At 41.4% G+C, this 21,863-nt stretch overlaps 1 protein-coding gene across 2 annotated transcripts in view; it reads left to right on the top strand.

Moving 5' to 3' along the window:
* The window catches only part of Astn1 (astrotactin 1), a 311,034-nt gene that overhangs the window by 99,830 nt on the left and 189,341 nt on the right, over positions 1-21,863 (top strand). For both annotated transcript variants that reach the window (XM_005071325.4, XM_005071326.4), the window contains exon 2: positions 12,851-13,038. In XM_005071325.4, the coding sequence (XP_005071382.1) occupies positions 12,851-13,038 (188 nt within the window). The remainder of the gene's footprint in view (positions 1-12,850; positions 13,039-21,863) is intronic.

The raw sequence follows: 21,863 nt of genomic DNA, 5'->3' as shown, positions 1-21,863 counted from the left end.
TTGTCAAGACTCCAGTTTTACAAACAGTATCTGACTCCATTTTGGGTACACACCCAGAGGCAGAAATGACTCTGCACCTTGTGGATCACATAAAAAAATACTGTCTGTCTGCCTCTACCAGAGACACAGTTTGATAAATAGTTTAAAGTTAAAAAAATAGTTTTACCTATAAATTCTTCAAGAAAAACTGTAGCCATATGAGCATATGGACATATTAAAATCATATCCAGAATACCAGCCCAGTAACTTACTAGCACATCAGACACCTGGACTCCATAAAGAGGGTGTGTGTCTCTAGGGACCAACAGGCAGGTAACTTCTGACTACCTCAGGGGCTTCAGTTCCTTTTGCTTTTCATTTACCCACCCATCTGTGAGTCTGCACATGTATGCTTTTACCCTCCTGTTCACCTGGCTTGGCCTGGTCCTGCCCTCTGCTTCTATGTCTTCCATGGTCCCACACCTTGCCAGACAGCTCTGCTAGACCCTGTGGTTCAGCTCAACTCTGACTCTGAGGCTTGGCTTGACTCCTGGGGCACGTGGTCCAGCTAGGTTTCAAAGAGCCTTATCTAAATATTCTGAATGACTCTCCCTGCATCTGAATCATTCTCTTGCCTAGGGCTTGTAGGACGGCATCTTTAACATACCTTGGACTCTGCGCTGACCTCTTTAACCTTTTGTAGACATTTTGCTACCTCCGTGTATACATTTATGTATAGAGAGATGTTTGCTGTGTGATCTGAGAGTTAGCATTAGTAGTTGAGATTGAATAAAGAAATATGCCTTGGTCATCTATGAAGGAACTAGTGGCAAACCACAGCTAATAGAAACATTATAATTCAAAACTTTAATGTTACTCAATAATTTCTGACTTGGAAATACCCAAAAGTGTCCGTGTATGTTTCTGACACAGAGATTCAGAATTACAGCCTTGAATATGGAAAGGGAACCAACCAATAAGGATTGGATGTGTGTCTTTCCCAGCTGTGAATCACAGCATTCACAGACCAGGTGGCCTTGAGTCCTTCTAAATAATCCATCCAGGAAACACTAGACATCTAGATCAAAGATTTCTACAGGGATATGTCTATAAGGTCATTTAGAGGTCACCTTGACTGTTCTCTCTAAGACACACTTACTCAAATTAGCCTTCAAAACTGGGTCCAGAAAACATCAAACGTCTTTAGACCAGAAACTGGAAGCATAGACTAAGCAAATCTGATCCAGGAGCCAGGCACAGTGAAATCACAACAGATGGGTACATCATTTGTATACTAGTATTGAAGGGATTAATAGCAAAATTTCAGTCTCAGCTCTGTAGTCTCAACTTCTCAAACGTTTGCCTGTGTTTACTATTGATGTATGTCTTATGGATACCTATTTTTTTCTGAAGTGCAAGGACCAGGAATATGGTTTCAAGGGTAAATATGCATTGTTTTGGTAGATCATCCAATTGAATGGGTAAGGTTCTATGCTGTGAGCTGGAAGACAAGATTCCAGCCCTGTTATTCCATCTCATTAACTCTGTCCTTTGAAATGGTCCTCTCTTTGGATTTCTGGTGTTTAGTCCTCTGAAGATCACTCCTCAGAGCTGATAAATTTATAAAGAGGGGTTTATTAAGAGGGTTTGGCAAATTGTAAGACAGAAGCCATAGTTACAGATTTTTCATGGAGCTCAGTCTTCATGGTTTTCCCTTGGTTCTTCACTTTCTCTATGACTAACACAAGGATGGCACCTGATATAATAACAGTGACTCATTTTCACTTTGAAGTAGCTTCTGTCCCAGGTCCCAAGATGGCAAGTGGAGGTGATAGGAAGGTAACACTGGAGAATTGTGGAATGAGACAAGGCTATCAAGCTAATTTGTCCCCCACTTTTCTGTAGGAGACAACGGCACATAGAGGAGAGCCCAGAGAAGCAAATGTACCTAAGCTGTGGGTACCAAGGGGATACACTCAGGATCAGGAATGGAAGTTCACATGGCTGTGGGCATGAGATGGAAAGTCTCATTTCCAAGGAGAACAGAATGCTCCACTTGAGTGCAAAGGTTCTTGGGATTTACCTTAAGAGGAGATCAGGCCACTAATTCTACAGAGGAGGACTTAGTATAACATCAAAGAAGGCTCAACTGTTATTTTAATAGAGCCACATTTTCTGGTCTACTCCTACCACTGCCATGCCTCCTCCATCTAGGATAACATGCCGATATTTTATTTTTTTATGTTATTTGAGACAGGGTCTCACCATGTAGCCTTGACTAGCCTGGATCTCACATGTAGATGAGGTGAGATTTGAAGTGTGAATCTAATTCATCTTAATCGATAAAAAATTGGGAGTCAAATATTGGGGGGAATCTGGAAGATCAGAGAACCGGGAGCAGGCACCAGTTGCTTCCTATCTAACTCCTTCCTCCATCCAAGAGGCTGAGATCCTGTGTCTTCCCTTGCCTTATCACTTACTCTCTGTGCCTCCTGAGTGCTGGGATTAAAAGCATATGCCACCACCACTCGGCCCTATAGCTAACTAGTGGCTAACTCTACCCTCTGATCTACAGGCAAGCTTCATTTGTTGGGACACAAACAAAATATCAAACAATATAGGCTGGCTTCAAAGTCACAAAGTTCTAACTGTCTCTGCCTCCTGAGTTCTGGACTTAAGAATGGGCACCACCATACTCAGCAGGACCTGCACAATTTAATTCAGGTTCATGTTGTTGAGTACCAGACATTCAGTTCCCTGAAAGCTGATCTTACATGCCAGTCTTCAGTGAACACTGATACCAGGGCATCACCAGGCAGAGGTCCAATCACTGGATATTAAAGCAGTGACAGTATTATTTGACTTCTGTCAGACACAAAGAAAAAGTGTTCTCTTTGCTAAATTGCACTTCTAGGAATGCATCATTGTGACCTGACCTATGTCCTTAGCGGGAACTCAACTTACTCATGGACTTATGCTTTCTGGACTTAATAAGAGGTTGAGGCCCCTGGAACCATTTGAAGGTATCACTTGCCTAATTCTGTCAAAACTTACTGCTCAATTTTAGTATATATATGAATGGTGCTAATAATCACAACAACTATGTTGATGCTGGTCTTTGTTGTTTGTTAAATGCCAGTAACTGCTAAGCAACAGGTTTGATTATATCCTGAGACTGGGATTTATAAAGCAAGGTCCAGAAGTGGCCTTAAAACCAGGAGACCTAGGTTGTCCTTTCTCTCCATTCTAGTGTTATTAACTTAGAAAACTTGGCCAAGCAAATTAACTTCTCTGGAACTCAAGTTCTTTACCTGTAAAATTTGGACATATAGTCCTACACTGAAGAGTCACTGAGCTTTAAGGCACTCATGAATACTGAGAGAGCAGCTCAGCTCAGCCATCACTTGTAGAGTTGAGTCATAGACAATCAGAACAGAATTATAATTGAACGAGAACTAATTAGAAGTGGAAATGAATCAAGATAATTTAAGGAAGCAACACAACTTTCTATACACTACATACAGTTAATATTTTTGCATTGTCAACTCCCCTTTTCCATCCGTCTTTTTTTGAGAGGGTTTTATTTTCATTTATTTATTATCCTGGCTACAGTTTCTCTCCCTCCTCTCCTCCAAGTCCCTCTTCCATCCCTCCTTTGGTCCCCAACACCCAATCCAATCCACTCCTCTATTTCTGTTCAGGAAAGGGCAGTCCTCCCATAGATACCAACAAAACATGGCATATTAAGTTGCAGTAAGACTAAACACCTCCCCATGTATTAAAACTGGGCAAGGCAACCCAGGATGAGTAATAGGATCCCAAAATCAGCAAGAGTCAGAGACAACCCCTGTTCCCACTGTTAGGAATTACAAAGGTAGACGAAGGTGCACAACTGTAATATATATATATATATATATATATATATATATATATATATATATATATGCTGAGTGCCTAGCTCAGTTCCATGCAGACTCTCTGGTTGTCAGTTCAGTCTCTGTGAGCCGCTATGAGCCCAGGTTACTTGATTCTGTGAGTTTTCTTGTGGTGTCCTTGACTCTTCTGACTCCTACAATTCTTCATACCCCTCTTTGGCAGGATTCCCAAAGCTCTGCCTAGTGTTTGGCTGTGGGTCTGCATCTTTTCCCATCAGTTACTGGATGATATCTCTAGAGTCACAGAGACTCACAACCTTGAAACAATCCGTGATATGAGAATTATAGCTGCTACTGATGCCTTTGTTAGCAAAAGATCAGGAACATCAGGGAGAGGGCTTCGAGTACACAGAGCTCTTGGTGGGTCTAGTGGGGAGTTTTCTCATAATTACCTTGCAACAAGTGTTCTGGGTTTGTAAAACCCAGGTGTCCATATTGCTCCTACTGCCACACAGCAGAAGAGCAAACCCCGGCCCCCAAGACCCTCAAGCTCAAATTAGAATTCCAGTGGAGAAACCTCAGACTTCAAATGACTTATTCTTCCCACAATGTATGAAAGGATCTATAAATACATATTTTAACATCATGGAGTTTAAATATTTTTACACATCTTACTTGATCTCAGATTTTGTTAAATGCATGTCGTTATCTCAATTTGCAAAGGTCAGCCATGTGACAGTGGAGAATAGAACTAGATGTAAGTTTTAAAGGGAAGAAAAACACAACCTTTTACCAGTACATCTGCAGCTCAGATAACACAGTCCTTTTCAAAGAGCTTTGGGCTTTTCCCCCCCTTTCAAATGAGACTTTAATGAGTATCATGTGGATAAACTCCTTGCCGAGATTTGAAAAGATCCAGAGAAACACTGGTAGGAACAAGTGAACATTTGGGATGAAATCGCAAGCCATTTGAATGCTTCCCATCTCTCTGGTTGGGTCAGAACCTTTTGGCTGGATGTTTCCCCCCACAGGAATGTTTTTGTCTCCATGGCTAGGTAAATAAAATGTGTGTGAGGTTGCTCGATTGCTATTCATGCCAGCACTGAGGAGCATGGAGTGACCTACTTTCAGCAGCATCCATAGAAAGCCCCATTGCTTTCCATGGAGGCTGATTTTAAAAGCCACCCTCCACTTCCCACAGCTCCCACCTACCACTGCCCTCAGAGCTCGCATTCTGTGGACTACCCAGACCCCTGTTTTCTTCCTTTGTCATGCTTTCTACCTGTGTTGATTCATTTTATTCCACTTTTGTCCATTCCTGGAAAAGGAATGGGTGGGTGGACAGCTTTAAAGGAAGCTAATATATTAGATTTTGGGAGTATAGCATTTTCAGAGAATATCTGTTAGGGGTGTTAAGACAGGTCAGGTGATGTTTTATCTAGACACTCCTTATGTATGCATAATGTATTGAAGGCTAGTGGCTGACTGGAAGCCATTTTTAAGTATTTGTATGTGGCAGAGTCCCCACAAGGGATCCTAGACTGAAATTAGACACTTCAACCAACACCCCACTCTTCAGAAAGGTAGACTCGATTGACATATGACTAAACCAAAGGTCAAGAAGAAAGCCTAATTTGAGAATCTCTAGAGATTATTATCCAGTTGACATGCAGAACAATACTTAGCCTGCACCTTACTTGGGGTCTGACTATCACCAAGTGTCATTCTCGATTATGTGATATCAATGAGAGGTCAGAGCTAGAGAGACCCTGGAGACTTCCATCCTGTCAAGTGAGGACATGGTGTATGAGCTCCAGAGAGATCCAAAGAATCCCTTCCATACCCTTGTTTGGTGCTCTGTGTGCCTTGTATTTCCATTTTTCATCACTGGGCCAGTGATGCATTGAGACCCTAGTTTATATCACTCAGGGTGAATGCCACTAAGCTGAGGACATAGACATTCAATCAGCCTTCATCTACTCATGGGTGAATACTCGACTCCAAATCTCAGCAAATCAAAAAGGTTCTGGTTACCCAAGAAGATGCTTTGGTTGGTAGCTGTTTGACGTTTAAGGTGTCTGGATTTGAAGCTTTGCTTCAGATAGTTCTGTAGCCATTGCTGAAGTTTGTTTGGAGGAATGGGACCAAGAACAGGATAATAGAAAACATCTCTGTGGTGCCAGTGAATTGAAAGCAGAAACCACAATAGGAACTAAATTCCTAACTGGCCTATGAACATCTTCACAAAAGAATGTTCTGGCCGTGGGATCTCACATTTTGTTCACTTAGCTAGGCATTAGCAGGCACACACTCCAGGCAAAACATCACCACTCTGGCATCAGTGCTGACTGAACTCAGGCCCAGCTAAGCAAGTGGTCTTATATAGTTTTCTCACCCTGGGATGTGGGATAGTTTCATTTCAGAATTCCAAAGCAGATGGTCCCTTTGGTGAGAGGTGTAGGACCTCAGCCAACTTAGCCCAAGGCTGGTCTCATTTCCTCCTGTCTCCTAACTTTGTCCTTTCCCTCTACTTCCTTTTCCTCTGTCTGCACCCCCATCTCCTTCACAGATGGCCAAGACACTAATTTGCTGCTGTCATTATGTTTATGAGACAAGTTGAGGTCTTTAGAGGCTGCTGTTCCAGAGACATTAAAGACTGGTGTCACGTTTGATACCAAGGTGTAGATCTGCAAGATAATTAGTGATCCTTGGCTGTTATTAACCCCTGACTTAAGCAGGCTATTTTCTTACAAAGGTGTTGAAAGTTAATACCACTGTTAATAGTTTCAGTAAGAAGACCATAATGAAACCATGTGGAAAACTAGGCCTACCATCAATATCTTTCAAGCTCTGAAAGTAGGGAATGGAAAAGGAAAGTTAAAAGGAAATGAAAGAAGACAAAAATGAAGTAGACTAGTTCTGTCATCAACCCAGCTTTGGCAGCATTTTTGACAGTCACTATCAGATAGACAAGACACAGTCATTACACTTTAGTTTTGCTGGTTGGCCTAGCACTATTAATGATCTGAGCTCAATAATTAGCGTGTGTGTGTGTGTGTGTGTGTGTGTGTGTGTGTGTGTGTGTGTGTGTGTGTGTGTGGAGATTAGAGATTGGATTTTCTTTTCTACCAGACTCTGCCTATTCCCCTGAGAGAGTCTCATTGACCTGGAGCTCAATGGGTTTTTGTTTTGGTTTTAGTTATATTGTTTATTGTTGTTGTTTGTTAGTTTTTTGCTTGGTTGGCTTTGTGTTTGTTTTTTTTGGAGGGGGGTTGTTTTTGTTTGTTTGTTTTGTTCTTTGATAAGCAAGTCTTTGGGATCCTATTGTTTTTACACTCCCCTAGTCCCAGAATTACAGACTTGACTTTTTACAGTGGTGCTGAGGATTTGAACTAAGGTCTTGATGCTTAAACAGCAAATGCTATGACCTACTGCAGCTCATTCTTCCCAAATTAATCTTTATCACACAAGGAAACAATAGCCACTGGGATAGCACATAGTAGAGGTGGAGTTTGGTCTCATTTTCAGAGGTGTTTTCTTTTACATGAAATTATTTCACAAGTAATATAAAGCTATTTGTAACATCACACTTATAATTTAAAATAACCAATAAATCTAAATAACTCTGAGATTCCTCCTATCTTTTACCAGCAAAGACCCTGCTTAGTGGTGCATTTTATTGTTCCTTCAATGGAACTAGCTCTTTTCTAACTCTGTTTTTGGGGGAGTCCCTCAGAAAGCATTTTAGATTTGCTTTGGAGAAAATGTTGTGTTGAGATGAAAATAAGTTTGAAAATCTAAGCAAAGCCTTTCAACAGGAAGAATGGCCACCAGGGGGTATCTATATCAGCTTTGAAAGATCACAGGATCAGTTCAGCAGGTGCCCTCAACATGAGGCCAAGCATGGACAAGTCAATGCTACCTCCTGCCTTGACCTCAGCAACCACAGTACCTCATTACTACTCAGCTGAACTCAGCTTGAAACTCAGGCTTGCTAGCAGTGGAAAGGGGTCCCAAGATGCCCAGACTGCTCTAACATACTCTAAGCAATTCACCAATTCACTGAATTAAATGATCCTTGAGAATTTTCCCAATTAAATACATACTCCAATTGGAATTGTCTAGCTCACTGAAGGAGGGAGTGGCAGATCTGGTGCTTGGGAGGAAATTCTTAACAACTCAGATCAAGTACTCACAGTGTGAGAATATGGACAAAAAAGGAAAAGGGTATGTGGATAGTAAGGGCATGCTGCAATGCCAGGTAGAACAATTTTTGCAGCAAAGTTTTGAGTGTCCTGAAGTAACCCCACAAAGAGACTACAAACTCCAAACCCACAAGCTATCATTAGAACAATGACTAAGGCTAATTAAAAGTGATATCATCTCACTCTGCCTTTTCCACCCCAAGCTTTTCTCTCCTAGGACTTTCCCTTCCCAACATCCCACCAGTGCAGTTCTCTGGGGCACAGAGCTCCAGTGTTCTCTCTTAGAAACCAAATATTCGCAGCAGCATGATGAGGGTATTCCTCCACCGTCTGGGGTACAGTGTGACATTGGGTCTATATCTTGAAGTCTATGCCCACAACCTCGCAACCCAGGGTAGAAAATTGGTCAGACTTGAGAAGAGATTTGACATTATTTGTGACATCGTACTTAACATGCTTTCTGGAGACAGACCAAATGATTATCAAAGTTATCAAGGAATCCTGAAGTTCGTCTACACAATTGCACCTTCCCAGAGACCAGGTAGCTCAGATCATGGGAGCTGATTCAAAGTTCCTCAGATCATGCCTCGGGCTCCTGAGTCCCACTTCTCTAGTTAGTCACTGATGAATGCAGAATCAGAGCCACAGTGGTGCCTAGATCTGGTATATCAACCATCCTCATTCTGAGTCTTGCTGATCATTAGCTTGGTTCATACTTCTGCCTAACAGAATTGTGAATGACTTTCTCCTAGCTGTGGAAATCCTTAAGATAGCATTCAAGACTCTTACAAATGCCATTAATCTGGGTTCTGAGAGTAGCTCCTCTGTGGCTCTTCTATATATTCCACACCCCTGCAGCTTAACCAGACCTCCTGTGGTTCTGACGATGTGCACCATCCTTCTGTCCCTTTGCATATACTGTGTGGTCTTCAGCTGGGACTGCATCTCCAGCATTTTCCACCATTTTATTACTTCCCCTCAGTGTTTACCCAGCCAAGTCTCACCCGACACTCAGCATTGCTGTCACTTAGCCCTGGCAGCATCTGAAGTTTCTTGCTGCTTGAGAGTATGAGTCTGTACTCCCAGAATATTTATTGAATATAAGGAGGAGTGGCACTCTGTTTTCTTTGTATTGCAGGCTTTTGGGAGGGACTGAAGATGTGAGGTTTGTAGGAGCAAGAAGAGACATGGGAAGAGCTGAGCTAGCTTTCCCTTTCTGGAGAACTCAGCCCCACTGTGTAATGAAAGGGTCAGTTCTTGTGACAACTGTGGCACCTATAGCATATAGAAATAACCACAGAGGGTCCTAGATCCTATCAGAATTTGTTGTATTCAGTACATTGCTGTAAAAGTCTTTAGTGAGCTTCAGTGTGAATCCTCTGTGGCTTGAACTGGAGTAACAATTTTATCACTTCCCCAAGGAGTCTCAGGGCTGTCTTGAATTATAATTCTTCTTGAGATAGTGGCATTCACAACAACATGTTTACGTTAATGTTCCAAGCTTGTATCTCAGTCTTGTGGGTGAAGAAGTTGGCAGGGCATTTACTATGTCCTGTGTGGTCTTTTGTCATCTGATAAGGCCAGGTATAGCATAAGTATAAACATATTGCTAGTTTAGCATTTGAGCTTCTTTATGTCAGATACTATGAGGGAAGGGAAAAATGCCAAGGAAGAAGCTATCATTGTGTAATTATGTTGAAACTAAAAATTGATGAATGCCCATGGCATACATGGTGCTCTCTTCCTTTCACCTCTTGGCCTCTACAGTGAGTCAAGTCTGTGCAGAATTATGATGTCACCATTCACAGGGGTGGGAATGTAACCCACAGAAAGGTTCAGAGGGTTAGCCTGGAAGCCACTGCCAGACTCTGTGATAATCCCACTGTCCCATGGAACAGTTTGTCCGGGTCATCACTGCACTTTCCTTGTTACCACATGCCTAGCGCCATGGAAAGCAACACCTGCCTCCTCATTGATACAGATATAAAGTTTCTTAGTGAGCTGATGAAGATGTTCTAGAATTAGTGGGTGATGGTTATACACCATGATGAATATATAAAATCCCACTAAATTAAAAGGTGACTTATGGTATTTAGATTGCATCTCAATTTTTTAAAAAGTCAAGTGATACTAAGATCTGGAACAAAAGATTACATTATTATAGCCTCTGAGCTTTTCATAAAAGATTACATGGCCTTATTTTAGGGATCTCTATCTCTTTCTGTCTCTGTCTCTCTCTGTGTCTGTCTCTCTCTGTGTCTGTCTCTCTCTCTCTCCATATTCTGAGGTCATGTTGTCTGCTTTTGTGAAAGGAGTGGAGGGTAACTAATGGCTCATCTGTCCTATCCCTGTTCTGTGTCAAGCTGGTTAACTTTGGTTCAGGTACTTCCTTATCTTTGCTTGCATGAGTAAAGCAGAGGTAATGATATGACCTACTTGATGAAGATCTGCTGGAAAGCAAAATCTTGTTTGTGAAGTGATTTAAAGGGACAGGTGCTATGTCCTCCCAAATATATACAGAAGGGGCTGAGTAGCACTCAGACATGCATGGAATAAATCTAGACTGGGTGAAGATGCTTCTGAGAAGAAGCTGGGCTTGATTATGCCATCAAATGCTCTACTGGGAACTGGAATGCTGATGATTTTTATCTCTGCTGAAATGGTCTCTAGTGCAGTGTCAGAACAAGGGCTTGGGGAGGATGCATTTCTAGGGGAGGGTGCATGTCTTAAAGTGTTCTAGCACATTGATGAATGAGAAGGCATGAAGGTTGGCTGCAGGATATACAACCACGAGCCTAGAAGAGTCAGCAATTATTGGACCTGCGCTCAGTTTGTTTGACTCCTGCTGCTTTAAATGCTTATCTTTAGAGCTGCATCCAAGAGTGTTTCCTCACTTGGAATGTGGAAGACTCTTTAGAGGAATGGTGGATGTGAGAAGCCGGTGTCACCACTACACCAAACAAATGTGGAGGTGCCTTCTGAAAGCAAGGTCTGAGCAAATCTTCCCATCTTAGTCTCTTCATCCTCTGAAGCTCTCTGGAGTGTAGGCAAAGCACATGTGAGATCACAGATGATATACCAATCAGACAGATGGCAGAGCCTTTTAGGCAGTAGAAAAGAAGGGCTGAGCATGAAAGGGGGACTTTGTAGGCAGCTGTCAGTCACAGTCTCAAGTGTACTCTTGTTGTTGGTGAGTGAGTGATGTTGAATGAGCGAGGCCATCATACCAATGTCTTTCAGAGGTAGGCTATTGATTTTTGTCCCATGTAGAACCTTAGTGGCCTACAGAGGAGACCAATGGATATAAATGTCTATTCCTTTAGCATTCATTAGTTGCCAATTAATCCTTTCCCTTTTCCTATTTACCATGAGGCATCATTTTTCTCAGAGAAGACCACCTTCTTAACATCTTGAGGTCAGTTCCTCTTCTCATGGTCCTCCAAGGATCCATTATACATATTTAGTCATGGAGGGCTGCTTGAAGATATTGTGAACATCTCATTTCAATTAGTGGTGGAATGCCTAGTGCAGAACCTGGTGCATAGTGCATGCCCAGTGTGTGTCTATTGAATGAGTGGCTAAATCAATAAGTAATATCAGCCCTTCCATAAATAGTGAAGGATAATTATAAATTCCATAAATATTTAAAATTGCTTTCCTCTTTGTGGTTGTGATACTTGATGAGAATGTATTATAAATGTACCTAGTAAATCTTTTTTATGTCTATGGAATACTTTTTTGGCTAAAGGTGATACATTTTGAGACAAGAAGCATGTCTTTTAAAAATGAAACTTTATAAAATAATGATTTGTTAAAGTGGGTATAGTAGAACACTGGTCCCTGCTTTGAGGTTGTAACAGTTGTTAAAGGAAACATGGTCTGAAGGCTAAGCAAAGTCCTGGAAAAGATGGATTAATCAGTTTTCTCTGCTATGGGATTCCCCAGAACTCTGGTGTGATATTGCTTAGGAAGAAGAAAAAAGAGAATATGGACCCAGGGTGTTCCTGCAGCAGCAGTAGCCTGTATTACTGTGCACATGACAAAATAGTTTTCTGGTATTTTTCAATTGATGATAATACAGCTTTTATCTAAATCTCTGAGGAGTGACTGCATGTTTGTACCTGTAATCAGGCCCAATTCACATCACTTTCTTCACACACCACACATGCTTTGTAAAATTAAAGAGGAAAACAAAGAAGAATTAAAACATTTCTTTTCCTGTTGTGACAAGTCATCAAACAACTCCAGTGGTCTACATAGCTCATGAGTATGGCTTCACAAACAGGCCAGCAGCCCCAGTGACTCTTCAGGAACCTTCCAGGACTGCTCCATAAATGCAGGTTCTCTGCACGGTAATTACCAGCTCTCTGCTTGGTAGATTCACAGGAATCTAGGAGTAATTGCTGTGGAGCTCACATGTCCAGATTTACAGGAGGCAAACAACCTTGCATTTACCCCAGGGGGTTATCAGGTATTCAAACTGTGCAATGTAAAGGATGCTATTGATCACACAAAGGGAAGAACTTGAATTTTCACCTCAGTGTTTATCTCACTGGGTGAGAGTCTGGCTCACTAGATTTATCATAGAAAATCCTGTGGGGGATAATTCTCCTCTTCTCTAGATCTCCTGTCTTTTTTGAGTTTAATAAGCAGCAGTGTGTCTGACCTAACTATAGTCAGAACCCTTTGTTGTCTGCGGACAGAATTGGCTTGTTGGTACCAGAAACTAGGAACATGGAATCTTAGTCCAGTCTGGAATCTCACCCTTTGACATCGGTGGTTTTCTTCTAGAGATCTCAGGGAATACGGAGGATATCCCTCTGGTGCGCTGGAGGCAGCAATGGCTGGAGAATGGAACTTTGCTTTTTCACATCCATCACCAAGATGGTGCTCCAAGTCTTCCTGGACAAGACCCAACTGAAGAACCCCAACATGAGTCAGCAGAAGAGGAACTGAGGATCCTCCACATCTCAGTCATGGTAAGAGCAGGCTAGCCACAGCCCTCTGGACACACATGAGGTTTTTTGTTGTTGTTTTGTTATTGTTGGTGGTAGTGGTGTGATAACAAGATTTCTTAGGTGACTACTTAAGAAGAAGCCCACAGTTCTGCAAGGCAAGGGCAGGGTATGTGTATCAGTTCAGCTCTGGTAAGGACCTGCTCAGCTATATCACATCATGACATATGGCAATGACAGGGGCAGGTGTGGAAGAAATCACATCTTAAACAGAAAGCCAGAGGGGTGCTATGGTTCCCTTCTAGGGCATTCTGCTGAACAATATGGGGATTTCTCAGAGGCTCCACCGTTAAAGGTTCCACACCACCTCCCAATACTGCCATTTTAGGGACCATGCTTCCACCTAAGAGCCTTTGAGGGGGAGGGACCATTTAAATCATTGCAATAGACATAACTGTTTAAAATCCAAGTTCATGAAGATCATTGAGCATGGTGATACCTAAACTTCTCATTTGTGAGGAATGCATTCATGTGTGCTGTTATTATTGTGGCTATTTCTACAGTGTCATTTCCCAACTGTTCTTCCTAGGAATATCCCTGTATATGGAGTAGCTTTCTCCAACCTGAGGTAATATCAGGCTGTCTTAGAAAGGAATTATTCAGTTAAAGTATTGGAATGTTTTAGAGTACTTACTCCATGGAGATTTGTTGGATGACTGACTCTACCATCTGCTTGCTACTACCAAATCTTCTGTCCTTTTCTCCCAACCAGAAGAAATCACCTCCCTGGTTTTCTCTTATTCCACAGTAAAGGGTATGCCAATAGATGATCTGTAGCCCAGTTCCAAGACAGCACCATCATTATCCTATCTATATGAAAATGTAAAGCCCAAGAACATGATAAAATTCTTCTTAAAGTACTAGGAACTTATACTTAAGAATTTCACTAAAATGTGAATGCCATAATATTAGCGTATGAGGTATGAGAGGTTTTTGATAATGCTTTGTTTACTGGTGAATGCTTAGCAATAGAACAATGTATTCACATGGCTAATGCATCATCAACACTTGTCAAACAAATGTACACATTTTTCAGTGGAGACAGAAAATATCTATTCCACTTGATATTAATGCGTTGGTGAGCCGATGTATTATCTGTATAAAAGAGGTCGTGAGAGTAGGTTGACACTTGATTGATTGCGCTCACAGGCTATGTGGTTAATATACTGCTACCTCACTGTTAATATGCTCACACTAGCCTAGCCTAGGTCTTGATCTAACTTTAATTCATCTCTTGCGCAGATATCATTACGTATTATTTAGTTCTACGAAGCACTGTGTTAGTCTGACACAGTGCAGAGAGAAAGGTAAGTTCTGTGTATTTTGTTATTGAGGGCAACCAGGAAGAAATCAGTACATTTTATATAGCATGAAAATCTCCATTATCCAAATTAAGGATGAAAGATTTCCCCATAAAAAAACCTTGTACATCTATATTCACTTAAACAGGCACTTCCACAGACCCAGAGTCTATACATCTGTATGAACTTTTATACAGCTAAACTAGCTTCACTTTGGAATTTATACTTTCATCATCAATTTAATTTTATGCATATATCCACCACAAAACAAAGAAGAAATCCGTGACATAGCTAAATCTAGAAACGCAAATAGCTTCATATCCCTCCTTTTTTATAACTCATCTGGCTGCATTCTGTCCATTACAAGTTCTTTACAATAAAGTGGCATTCATTTTTTACAATACTCTTTAAAATCTCTCAAAATATAAACCTTTCACTTCTTCTTCAGTCAGTATCCTCATAGATAACTGATGTGATAGGTTACCTTTGTGGACATAGGTACTTTTTTTAAACTCCAGGGTGGAGAAAGTTCTTGAACAGGAAATGAAAATCTCCAATGTCCAGGTGAGGCCATAAATGAACTAGAGAAAGGAGAAGGCTCTATCTCACAATTAAGATTTATCAGTTGCTCATGGGGGACAACACTTGTGGACCCTTAATCAAAACCTCTATTCTTTCTCAGGGAAGGTTGTCTTCTTCAGCATGCGTTATCGCTTCCAGAAAGTGGTGAGATCAAGCAGGCAAACCCAGTTAGCCCAGGACTAGATCACCTTCACCCTTGCAATACCATTGTCTTCCAACTACCCACCTACTCTGACTTGTGCTCATAAGTGACTTTAGTTCTGTTTTCTGTTTGATTCAACACAATTATGAAGAGCTTGCTTTTGCCATACCAAAATTTTTAAAACTGTAAAGTAGAGAAAACCATGTAAAACTCCAAAGGTGAATATTTGGTGTGATTGTGGCAGAGCATCAGCCCCTGACTATTAGAGATTAAGACAGAGACAATGTGAGTAGGGGTTTTGGCAGGTGAAAAGGATATAGGGTAAAGAACTGGCCCAAAATAGCCTACAGCTTGCCCTAGAGGCTGCATCACACAATCAGTGCATCAAGAACCCTACCATCCATCCTTAGAGTGAGGCATTCTAGCAAGTTCTCCAGAATGTACACACATGTGTGTGCATACATGTTCATCAGTGATTTTTAAAGACAGAAAGGTGCTGATGAAGACTACCACTGGGCTTAAGTAAATACATTGTGCTATAGCAATACTTATGAGACACACTACACAGTTACTGTCTCTGTTGAGAGCCCTGAGCAGGTATTAGTGGACAGCCAACACTGGAATGAAGAGGAAACAGTGTCAACCTCTGAACTAGCTTTCAGATCTTTTTTCATTATACGCTTCTAGGTTACCCAACACAGAACATGTAACAGGTAATTTTCCAAATAAGATGGATAATTCTTTTAGCTTTCTTTAGTTTAATGTATCTCATTTTTAACCAGGCTGGAGGAGGTAGAGGTTTAGAGGGTACATGCAAAGGATGAGAATGGCAAGTGTTATGTTGCCTCTACCTTGACCTTCTGGATGTGATCAGACCTCATCTCCATGAATATTTAGAAAGTTTTTGTCCTCAGCCAGAGAGTGGGATCTCAGAGTGAATGTATCATTGCTGCCTTCCATCTATCCTTGTCAAAAATGGCTTCTCGGTGGAGCCTGAAACACACCTGTCCTCCCTGCTCTGCCCATTCCCATTCCGCACACCGCACACCCAAACATGCTACCTCGCCATCCTCAGGCTGCTTCTCCAGCAACAGTTTCAAAGCCTGAAGTTGAAAATCTGCCCTCAACTCAAAAATCAAGCCTGAGGGTATCTTGTTTGAAGATGTCGTTCCGAGATCCTCTGATGGCCTCTTCTGAGGAGACTCGGGGTTTGGTAGAATGTATTTGATTCACTTTATACCATATCCTTTAGAGGCAATGTAGGCAGCTATTTGAGGCATCTGGAGTGTGGCCTGATAAATGTCAGAAGAAAATAAAACCCTTTGGCTACTGAGTCTTGGACAGTGATGTGCATGTGCGTGATATTACCCCAGCTCTGTTACGCATAAAAATAACAATAGCAGAGTTATTTTTCTACCGATTCTAATGATCAAGAATGATGTACTATTCAAACTGATTCAAAATAGAATCATTTGAAAAAAAACCTTAAGGTTATTATCTAAGTATGACTGTGCCCCACTGTCGCTCTCTCACTAAGAAGTTTTACATTTAACTTTGGCTGGTAATCCTAAATATTTCCAGTATGTACAAAGGGAATGAATGGTTTTGTGGAAGCCTGCAAGTTTACATTTGTCAGTTTGTATTCACACCTTCCTCAGGTGTGTTGCCTTCATGCAGGGACCAGTGTTTATGTTCATGTTTTGCCTTCACTGTATTTTATTTTAAGCATGACATGTAAGGAATTATAGAATGACTAATAAAAGTACCTTCTTTACCCTTCTGAGACGACATGAATGGGAATGTGCAATCTCACTCTCCTACTGTGCCCAGTACAAATCTGTCATCAGCAAAATCAGAGGCTTACAAAAAAACCCAATACTCCTTCTGGGCGCTCGGCAATTTAAAACTTTGACAAAAGCTTTCATTTTTTTCAATCACATCCTAAAATTTTTGAATTAGTTTTCAAAGAGTCACCATTTCTTCCTTGCATACAATAATTGCATTTCCCTCCTGAAGTCTTACATTATTGCTTTGAGGGTCAAAGTATATATTTTAACCTTCTGCATGATTCAAACTGGATGAAGAAATTTATTCCAAAATTTACAGCATAATTGACACTCAGAACCATGACAGCACAGAAGCATATTCTTCTGCAAACTCCTGAACAAGTGATAGCAGAGTTGGTGAATCAAAACTGAGTGTGAATTTTTAAGCAAAAGTAAAAAAAAAAACCTCCAGCAAGAAGGCACATTGTTTATTCCCCCAGAAGACTAGATTTTTGACACGATTTACATCAGACAGTCAGAAACTGTGCAGATCTAAATTTCTACATGGTACTTCTGCTAATTTACCATATGATGCACATTTTTCTCTTTAGAGTATGGAAAAAGAATCTAATGGTGCATAATAGAATGTAGATGTATTATCTCTATATTTCATGGCTGTAATTAAAAATAGCAATGTTAATAGATTTCCTAAATGCACGTAGGTTGGTTACATTTTTCACAGCAGGCAGTCTTCAGTTTTGTCTGCCTGTCTAGTTTTCATCGTGATAACTCCTATTGCTAGAGGATGTCTTTTGAATGTTAGCCTACTTGGACACAATTTACAATTTTTTTAATTTTTAATTTTAAATTTAAATTAGAAACAAGGTTGCTTCACATATCAATTCCAGGTCCCTCTCCTTTTCCCTCTCCTCCTCCCATGCCCTCCCATCAACCCCTCCAATATTCCCTCATTTCCCCAGGGAGGGTGAGGCCCTCCATGGGGGTGTCCATAGTCTGTCATTTCATCCAGAGCAGGGCCTAGACCCTCCCCTGGGAATCCAGGGTGAGAGTGCATCTCTCATTGTTGGATGGGCGCCCAAAATTCATTTGTATACCCGGGATAAATACTGATCTACTACCCAAGGCCCAATAGATTACCTAGGCCTCCTTACTGACACCCACATTCAGGGGGTCTTGATCAGTCCATGCTGGAATCCCAGCCATCAGTCTGGAATTTGTGCGTGGAGGAAACATCTTTGAGTTACGGTGTGTCCTTCTGAGTATTCTGTGGACAAACCCACCAGTCAGGACTAAGGGCTGTTCAGGACCACTGGCCCTAGGTATGTGAAGCCAGCATCTTCAGGCTCCTGCAGCTTCTGCTGGTCAGAATTATCAGAGGCTTTCCATCCTTCAAAACTTGAAGACAAAAGAGACTGCTGGTACTGCAAGAAAGTTTCAGAGTCTATTAAATAGAGAAGGAAATTTGGGAAAGGTCCATTCTGGAGAAGCAACCTTTGGGGCCAAGTTAGTTTGAGTCCTCTCAAAGCCACCTGTGGGTGGATCCAGTTGACAGGGCTACAGGGCATTGAATTAAAAGTCCCCATCCTAGCTCTTAATTGTTCTTCTCTAGGTCAGGCCAGTTACTTAACTATTCATGTCACTTTGCTTGGAGCTGGCTTTCATTCATTTGTAGAGCACAGGCACCTAGGATATAGGAAAGTAGCCTCAAATGTGGAAATCCTTGCCATCAAGACCTTTGGCTGCTTAATAAGTGGGCACGAGACAGGGCTGGATGCTTTTTTGAGTACCTTTCATCTTCAGCAAATCTACTATAAAAATTCATTAGCAAATTGATGAATCAAGGTCATTTTTCAGGTTTATGGTCAGCCAATATTATTTGTGTCATTCAAACCAGGAGGCCCCAATTTAACAAGGCCAATCCTTTGATCTCCAAGAGTCAAATAGAATAGCTTAGGTATGTGTTATGCTACCAGGAAGGAAAAGACTAGAATAATAAGTCAAAAGCACAACAGCCAGCTCCTGATTCATTTGCTTGGCAGTCAAGGCTTTCATCATGTGACTTGACCAGCTTACTGGTCATCCCTGAATCTGTCAATGGCACTACTAGATGTTTTCTTTTTTACTAACAACATGGTGGGCAGCTTCTAAAATAATCAAAATCTCTCTAAAACAAATGTCTTCTCTCAGTTTGGGAGACAGTTCTGCAAACACCAGGGTTCATAAAGAAAGATACCCAGACTTCAGAAGGGTTTGTCTTGCATGCCTCCCTCACTGTCACTGTGGAATGGCTCTTCTCCTTCCAAGCGCTTGCTCAGGTATGTGCAAATTCCTTTGCTCATTCAATGGCTCATCCCTCCAGTTCCTAAGCAGTACCTTTCTGTGTCCCTGTGCTGTCAGAGTTGAATGACAGCATAAGTCCATTATTGATTTAGAGCTGGAAGCATAGGCTTCTAATGTTCATTTTACCACGTTGGGTAAAATTCACTGACCTTTCTAGAAGCTTCATTATCTCATCTGTGAGATGGCTGCATTGGTGAGTTAGAGAATGGAGCTTCATTGGGCTCTACCTGTAACAGAGTTTCACTGCAGGACTTCGTATGGAGATGTGAGAGACAACACTCTTCTGATATCAAAAGGCAGATTTCCATGGAGGGAGGCTGGAAGATTGCTTTCAGCCTCTTGGGTCACAGTCCAACTCCTTCACATCTGTTACTACTGTTTTGTTCTATGAGTTAGTGTCTTTGTCAGGTCCACTCTGTCTCATTTTTCTACATTCTCATGATTGTATATGTTTGAAGTTACACTTACTCTTCAAGTCGCCTCATTGGCTACCTCTCCAGATGCAGTTTTTCCAACTTCATTTCCACTGTTTCTGTTTTCCTTCTCTCTAATTCTAGTTCCTGGGGGGGTGGGAGTTGGGGGCATGTGGATCTAACCAATTACCATAGTTCCTCTTTGTTCAAAGGTTTCATCTCATGTTAACCCATAGGTTGACAATGGATGTAATCCTGATCTTTCCTGTTGGCTGTGGTTAAGAAGGCGGGGTGGGGGGGGGGGTAATTAGTGACAAATTCCTGCTCCTAGAACAGGTTGGAGCAATGTGTATTAGCAGAGTATGAACAACAATGCTTTCACTGTAAATTTATTAGGCATGACACACACACTGACATCTAACTTGAAGAGCTGTGAGGAGAGTCAAAAGATGACATAACCACTGCCACCATCACTAACGGTCATCATCACCACCACAGTTATCAAAATCTGAATTTACTACATGCCAGGTATTACTTTAAGTGCTTTCCATGTATAAATGTTTATTTCATATTCTCATCACAATGCTACACAATACAAATTGTAACTGTCTGGTTTATCAGAAGAGGTGACTAAGGACTAGGCAGGATACGTGTCTTACCTAACATCAATAGCTATTAATTTGCTGATCTAGAATTAGAATCTGGGTAGTCCGCAGAGTCTAGGCTCTATGTGAGCACATGCATGGCTTTGTTGGTGTGTGCATTTGTGTGTGTGGATTAAAGCATATGCTAGATAACATGCGTGTGGTGGTGAGACCTTAGCTCGTTGGTTCTCACCATCCTCCTTGCTTGAGACAGTCAAGGTTTATTTTCTGCAGATATATGGGCTAGCAGGACCATTTGCTTCTGGGATTCCTTTGTCTTGGTCTCCCATGTCCTACTAGGAGCACAGACATTGTGCTATGTAGCCAACTTTTTCATGTACCGGGGATTCCAACTCAGGTCTTCATATTTGTGAGGCAGATGCTTTTACCAGATGGGCATCTCACTCGCTTTATCGTCTATACTTGCAAAAGTGCCCAGTTTAGCCCTGTCCAAAAAGAAGTATTTAGTACTTAAATGTGTTCATTAACAACTTGCGTGATCTTGTGGACCTTTGTTACTTTGGCATATTAAGTCTATGAGCACTAGGACCCACTGCCATGGGAGAACACAGATTTCTGAGATTATACCAGGCCCTGACCTCAGGAGTTCAGATTCTGTTCAGCTCCACTAAGCCCACCTGCTAACCTTGGCTTCCACTGCCCTACCTCACAGCTGGCTTTGGGCTTCTTGGCATGGAAAGAAGACACTGGTTGGGGAATTCCAACTCTGAAATTGTTACAGTTGTGTAGCTGTAGATGCAGGCGTCTCCACATATATAATTTTGTACTTTGAAGGGAAGTTTGGAGAATCAGAATGATCTCTTTCTAAGCATTGCTGATCTGCCATAGGTTTAAACAAATCTTTCATTCTTTGTACCTTCTTTCCACTTTGTCGTATGTCCTCAACTTCAATGAGACCCACCAGCTTCCCCATCTTTCCAGACACCAAGGAAAATAACAAACAGGCTGAATTTTCACAAAGATTTTGCTGCTTTTTAGCCATCTGATGTGATAATCCTGCTCACTCGATATAGAAACTGACAATATACTTTTGAATATTTCGTTTCCCCGAACCCCTAAAGTTACTCTTGAGATCAGGAGTTGAACTCTTTGTGGAGTTTAAGTTAATATTCGAGGAGAGGACTGAAGCACTCACTGCTCTTTCAGAGGTCCCTGGTTTGGTTCACAGCATGCATATGGATGCTCACAGCCACCTGTAACTGTGATCCAATGCTCTCTGCCTTGCTGGGGCACCTGCATACATGTGATGTACATAAACTCATACAGGTACACATATACCTAAAGTAAATAAACTTTAAAGCTAATATTCAAATTAACAAAGTTATTGCTTACTAAGCCCTGTATCCTATCCACAGAACTATACAAGATCACATTTATGCCTAACACCAATAATTTTCTGTAGAAATTTTGTGAAATGGGTGAAAATGACTCCAAGTTCCAGATGTGAACACTGAGACAGGGAAAAACCATATACACCATGAGACGTGAAACCAGGATTTAAAGTGTTTGTATCCAGATTTATCTTTGCTGCAAGATTCCTTGAGTGGGTAGCTTCAGGG

Source organism: Mesocricetus auratus, unplaced genomic scaffold, assembly GCF_017639785.1.
Source record: "Mesocricetus auratus isolate SY011 unplaced genomic scaffold, BCM_Maur_2.0 Super-Scaffold_100676, whole genome shotgun sequence".
NCBI classification, from domain to species: domain Eukaryota; kingdom Metazoa; phylum Chordata; class Mammalia; order Rodentia; family Cricetidae; genus Mesocricetus; species Mesocricetus auratus.
Note: the sequence above shows the minus strand (reverse complement) of the source record. Positions and strands in the feature narration are given on the sequence as shown.